Below are 6,593 nucleotides of genomic sequence, written 5' to 3'. Positions count from 1 at the left end.
TGGCTCCCTGCTCCCCATCACTGCCCTTGGCCAGCAGAATTGGAGCAGCTTAGCCATGGAACCAGGCTGGACATTCCTGCAGAGCTGACTGTTTACCGTCTGCACAGGGGCTGACTGGTGGGTGCCTGGCTCTGTCCCTTCTTTCTTTTTCACTCTAGGTTGGGCTGTGTCAAAATACAGGCTGTATGCTCGAACTTAAATCCTTAAGCAATTCGGAGCGCTCTGTAGATGTGACAAGCCCTCACAACTACCTAGCAAGCCGCCAGTTTTTGTGTCAGCTTTTGCTGCAATCTTTTTTTGATATAACTGACTGGAAAACTTAAATCAAGCCTTTGGACAAAGAATACAGATTTCCTTCATAAATGCACTGAAACCAACCCATTTCTCTGCTGATTGCCTGTTTGCAGTAATGTTTTGGGATTTAATATGGCCCTTGTGAAGAAAGCGATGATCGATGGTGTTAAGAAATACCGCCTTCCCTTGTGCAAATCTCAGGACGGGTGGTGCCAAACCCCATCACCCTCCTTTGCAGTGAAGCAAACCAACAGCTAGATGCCAGCGTGGCAGAGGCTTGCAGGATCACCCTTCCCCAGACTAGCAAATGCTCTCCTCTCCCAGTCCTGGGGCACAGAGCATATTCCTGGCAGCCTAAATGCCTGGGTGACTCAGGCCACATGCCTGGATTGGAGAGAAAAGGTCAAACTCTTCACAACTGAACACAAATGGGGGAAAAAAAACTAAATTGAAGAGCGGTGGCCGCAGCTGCCACGCAGGTGCCCAGGGCTGGGCGATGGGCAGTTGCTTTGCAAGGGGCAGCAGTGACCCTTCCCTCAAACCCGGCTTTTTCTCCCAGCTGCCTCCTGGCCTGCAGCGGCATTACCTCAGCCCTGCAGGGGAGGAGGGAGGCAGAGCACATCACCTCCTCAGAGACCCAGGCGCTGGGTGGTTTCTTTTTTCCGCTGCGTTAGCCAGCTCAGATGTGGCACAGATGGGGAATCTGCAGCCTGTGGCCCTGCACTGGCTCCTTGGGGCCTTCAAGGCGCCTGAAACAGATGGGACAAAACCCTGCTGCGGCTGAAACGTGCTTGGCATCGCAGCCCTGGCTGGGGGAGAGGGGTGAAGCCCTGCTGGGGCACTGCGGTCCACGGTGCATGTCGGCCATGGATGGATGGGCACGGGGCTGCATCACAGGGACATGCTGCTCCTGTGGGTGCTGGGCTCAGCCCTGGCACACAGGCAGAGGCGGACAAGGCAGTGCCTGCAGGCCTGTGCAGGGACCTCGTCAGGACCTGTGCCAACTGTTTTGGGGGATGGAAAGGCAGGTTTTCGTCCAACTGTTCCCAGAGGACAGAAATGACTGGAGTGGAGGGCTGCTGAGCATGGCAGGAGGCAGATCCTGTGCTGCTCCTGGGATGCGTGGGCGAGCATGGCTTGTGGTGCTGTGGAGCCAGCGGGAGGCTTGGGATGGGGAGAGGGGAAGCTGTAGGGAAAGGGCGGGATGCCTTCGGAGATAGAGGGTACGCCAGGCCTGAGGCACCTGGGCGATGGAGGCAGTGCAGTCTCTCGCAGGGTGGCATGGGTAGAAAGCAGGAGCAGCACTGCTTGGGTAAGTATGGATGTGCAGGTAGTGAGAAAGAGGGGTTCGGGTCAGGAGGAGCCGCGTAAGCTCTGTGTGCCGCAGCCCTATTGGGAGGAGCATGGGGAGATGCTGCTGGATGGAGCCTCCAGATGAGCCTGAAGAGCAGAGGGATGGTGCTGCCACCTCTGTCTTACTGCCAGACAGAGAACGCTCCAGGCCAGGATGCATCATGCTTGATGCCTGGATTTACCTTTACCTTGCTAGAAATTGATTTTTTTAAATGTATTTATTTTTTTGGTGCTGGAGAACTGAAAGGCTGAGGTCGCCCCGTGCTGGCAGTGATCATGGCTCCAGCGGTGAGCTGGAAGGCTGATGGGGAGCAAGTCAGGGCTACGCTTTCCTCCTCAGCCGCAGAGGTGCTGCTGTGTCCGGGTGTGGTACACTTATGTCGGTGACTTCATGGCGATGCACTTCTGCCACCAGGACTGTCCAAAGCCTTTCCTAACAGGAAACCAGCTGGAACAGCCTTGCCTTTCACCTAACATGCAGCTTTCTTTTCCAGTGCAGGGGAAGGAGCAAACCTCAGGTGTTTAGCAAGTCCTCGTTCTTGGTCCAGAAAACCTATCCTCAACTTTGCTGGGTTAAAAAAAAAAAAAAAGCTTTCAATTGCTACTAAACACGACACAAATGTGCTGAAAATACAGAAACTAAGTTCCTTCTTTTCTCCAGTCTGTCAGCTGCTTGTGTAGCTAACTCCTGTAACTGGGCCCATGAGATCTGGGGGTATTTTCTAAAGCACAGCTTCCGACAGGGAAACCCCGCTTTCATTAAAAAGGATGACTTGCGGAGTTCCTGGTTAGAGAAATCCTAACAATGTGACTGCGTGCTCAGAAACGTGACAGTGCAAGAGACCTTCCAGTGAACTGTGAAAAAAAATGAAAATGAAAAATCAGTTTTGAATGTTCGGATGGGGTGACTCCGAAGACATCTGTGCTCTTTTGAAGCCGGGCTGTGAAAGGAAAGCCCCGAGGCTGGAAAAGGATTTTGGTTTTTTTTTTTTTTTTCCTTTTTCCCAGCAACGGCCAGCCACGCTGAAGGGGTTTAGGAGCAGAGCACAGTACGGCATGTCCTGTCCCCCACGGGCTTGGGATGTGTCCCTCCCCAGCGCCGTTGCCGTGGGCAGGCAGCCTGGGTTGTGTTTTTCACTCTGCTGCTTCGCTAATCCTGAAATAATTCCTTTTTTTTTTTTTTTTTTTAAATCTTTTTGAGGAGCACGTGGTGTATTCCCTTCCCCTTCGCTTTCATCGCATTCCCCCCGCAACCCCGCGCCTTCCATCCCCTCCCCGCCTTCCATCCCCTCCCCTCCCGGGCAGCCCCCCCGGCACCCCGGGCCCAGCCCCGCCCCGCCGCCCGCCCCGCCCCGCCCCGCCCCGCCCCGCTCCGGGTCCCCGCTCCCGCCGCGCCCACCCTGTCGGGGCCGCCCGCCGCCGCGCTGCCCGGCTCCGCCGCCGGCGCTGCGGGCGGGCACGGCGCCACGGCCCGGCGCGGCGCGGTACGGCCCGGCGCGGCGCGGTACGGCCCGGCTCGGCCCGGCCCGGCCCGGCCCGGCCTGGCGGGAGGGCGGCTGCGATCCGCCACGGCCGGCGATGGGAGATGGAAGGAGCCGGCGGTGCGGTAAGGGGCGGCGTGTGCCCTGCGGTGCGGGGGGTGCGCGCAGCCGGGGGCACTTTCTTCCTTTCATTTACTTTTACCTTTTTTTCCCCTTTCCTTCTCTTTTTTCTTCTCTGTTCTTTTCTTCTACGTTTCTTTTTCCTTTCTTTTTCTTTATTTACATTTCCTTTTTGTTTTCCTTTTCCTTCTTCTCTTTTCCCTTTTCCTTCTCTCTTTGACTTTTTTCCCTTTTCCTCTTTCATGTCTTCTCTTTCTCTTCTCTTTCTCTTCTCTTTCTCTTCTCTTTCTCTTCTCTTTCTCTTCTCTTTCTCTTCTCTTTCTCTTCTCTTCTCTTCTCTTCTCTTCTCTTCTCTTCTCTTCTCTTCTCTTCCTTTCTCTTCTCTTCCTTTCTCTTCTCTTCCTTTCTCTTCTCTTCCTTTCTCTTCTCTTCCTTTCTCTTTTTTCTCTTTCCCTTTCCCCCCCCCCCCTTTTCACACTTCCCTAAGGGAAAAAAAAGCTCAGAGCCCGCATCTGCCCCCATTACTGCTAGATCCCTGGAGACATCAACTGCACCAGGGAGGCTGCACTGGGACCCCCACCCCAGGGCTGGGACCCTCAACCTGCATCTTGGACAGTTGGTTTTACTTCTGTGTTCATCTGACTTGTCTGTGTAACAAATGAGCACTGTTGCTGCACTGACAAACTCTCTTAATCATATCAAATTCTCCAATTAAATGAGGTGTTGTGAAAAAGTTAAGAGTCTTTGGCTGAGTAGTAGCCTTGCGCTTTCTGCGGAGGAGTGGGGCTGAGGTGACTTTACCAAAAGTGTACAGTTTTAGAACATTAAATGAACACAGGGACGCTCCTGTGCAATTGTGGTGTTATCTTCATCCTTGCTACTAGGGACTGCAGCTATGCTTCTCAATGGGAACGTAAACATAGAGTTGTAATGAGCTTGAACTTCACACAAACTCACCAAAGATGCCAGCTTCCCATATAGACGCAATATTTCCATGCCATAAACAACAATTACCTGGCTCCCACGGGGTGCCAGTTAGTACTTTGTCAGGCCAAGCACATCTATGTGTTATTGAAGCGATTTGGGTGTGTAATAGGCAACTGCAATTACTGCTGCTTTCGCAGCTTCAGTCATGCTTTAATGCTGTCTGTGCGTAGGGCCATTAAAACAGAAAGTCAAATGCAATATTTCTAATGAAACTGGTGGTTGCACACTCACTGTTTAAAGCAATTGTAATAGGCTGCTGAGAATCATCTAAGCCTTTCTGGTTTAGCTAGCAGAAAGAAACCTCTTTCTACTCCAAATGCTTTTTCATCAGTCACATCCTCAGTTGATGTGTTTCAGCAGATGTTACCAGTTTAACGCTAGCTGTGACTCTGACCTGGCTCTGTTGATTTACACAGACTGAGAGTTTGGCTATAGAGACGTTGGTTTTGGGGTACGTCTTTGGAGGGAGAGAAGGTGAGGTTAAACTACCTTCCCTGTGCTCCCCTTCAGTTACAGCCTTGGTTCATTGCAGAAAAGACTGTAAGAAAATCCTTTGTGGTAGTCCTGCTAAAACAATTCCAAGAAACTTACACGTGGTTCTCTTCAAAACTCGATACAAGAAAAAACTTAGGACTCCCTGATACAAAAAGAAAATTCTTGCACAACTTACCTGTGTGAAAGGGGTGTTATTGGTGCTTGAGCACATTATCTGATTTACTGTTGCCATTTCTGTGACATCAAATTGAGAAGGAAAAGAGCAGTGAGGATCCTAAGGAACACGCTCATGGGTTTTCTTTCAGCAATCATTTCTTTGCTGTTGTGAAGTTGTATAGCTGAGACCTGGATGTCATTCAGAGTGTTTCCCCTCCCTGTCTCCCCCCCCAAAATGGACCTTTCTATTCTTGCCCATCATAGCAGGAAAGTTTGGCAGTTATTTTTGCAGCTTTGATTTAAGAGATGGTTTGGGGTTTGATTCCTGTGGGATGAAGCGGCAGTCTGTCTGCGGGACTACTGTGGACCAGTGCCACGGAGCATCTCTGCAGACAAGTGGTTGTTTCTGTGGGTGTACTCTGAGCCAAGTGCTGGGAGCTTCAGCCTTGGGGCTGGTGGTGGGGGCAGCACAAGTCACACTCCGCACGCTGCTGTCAAGAGGAAGGATGTTTTGGGCACAGCTGATAAACTGTCGTTGAGCATGCAATAGAACTGATTGCTTGAAACAATCTCTGCTCCATGGAGGGACAGGCTGGCAGACCTGGGTGCCAGGGTGTTTTTTTTCTGAGGTGTTGCATGTGTTTCTTTGCAGGGTTCCTCAGTTTAGTTGTAAGGGTCCTGAGAGAGAGCAAGAGTCTGGGGTACTGCTGGGTACTGATTTAAAGATAATTTAGAGGTAGTACAATGTAGTCGCTGAGGGAAGGGAGCACAAGGGAGGGAGGGAACAGCACCTGGAGAGTAAGATCAGGTGGGTCCCCAGGGTACTGGAGAGCCATCTGCCAAGCTGCTGTGCTCCAGCTGAGCTTTGGCAAACCTGTGAACTGCTGCCAAAACTCAAAGGTCGGGACAGTCAGCCACCATCCAGAGTATCCCCCTCCATGTCAGCTCTGCGACGTGGGTGCCAGGGTGCAGCAGCTGCTAGAGGTGCAAGGTTTGTGGGCTCGGCCAGAAGAGTTGGGAGCGGCATCCCTGTGCTCAGCAGCACATGCCACCTGTTCTCCATCAAGGGATGTTTCCTTGCAGCTGGTTCCTAATGGAAAGCAGCGTCTGGCGGAGCAGAGAGTCTCTGTCTCTCCCACCCAGACCCACTCTCTGGCCTAGGGGTTTCATCACATCCTAGTGGGTTGTAAAACTGTGTGTGGGTCCTTCTCTTTGGAATTTTGTCTGGGAGGAGAGATGTGTGATAGAGAGCTCCTCCAGATTATCACCATGTGGAGAAGTGGAGCTGCAGATGAACAAGTTTATGTCTTGAGCAATTTGTGTCTTAAATATCTGAATCTCTTCTTGAAGGGATTCCTGCCTCTGGCACCCATGGTAACAGAGGCTGTTTCCAGTCCCTTTTTTCTGTTTGCACTGAGGTGAGGTTGGTGGGGCGTAGAAATTGTTCACTTCCATGGGATGGAAAAGCTATTTGAGACCAGCTCTAAGTGCCTGCCCCACACTTTCAGTCCAGCTGGAAGTGTCCTGTTCCTCTCAGTAATGGCACTGTTTGAAGTACGCTTCTGCAGTATGTTTCCAGGTGCTTTTTCTGAGTACAGCCCCTCCTTACTTTGAGATGTCCCTTGCTGTTGTGCCAGCTCTTGTCAGAGACCACAGGCTCCTGGGATGCTAATGCATCCGAGCATTTATTCTCTGCATTAAGAGATG

At 51.7% G+C, this 6,593-nt stretch overlaps 1 protein-coding gene across 1 annotated transcript in view; it reads left to right on the top strand.

Moving 5' to 3' along the window:
- Positions 1-3,106: 3,106 nt before the first annotated feature.
- PSD3 (pleckstrin and Sec7 domain containing 3) overlaps positions 3,107-6,593 on the top strand; it is a 114,840-nt gene continuing 111,353 nt past the window's right edge. The window contains exon 1 of the mRNA XM_074571110.1: positions 3,107-3,253. Coding sequence (XP_074427211.1) covers positions 3,233-3,253 — 21 coding nt within the window. The 5' untranslated portion in view covers positions 3,107-3,232. The remainder of the gene's footprint in view (positions 3,254-6,593) is intronic.

This window comes from Larus michahellis, chromosome Z, assembly GCF_964199755.1.
Source record: "Larus michahellis chromosome Z, bLarMic1.1, whole genome shotgun sequence".
Lineage (NCBI taxonomy): Eukaryota > Metazoa > Chordata > Aves > Charadriiformes > Laridae > Larus > Larus michahellis.
Note: the sequence above shows the minus strand (reverse complement) of the source record. Positions and strands in the feature narration are given on the sequence as shown.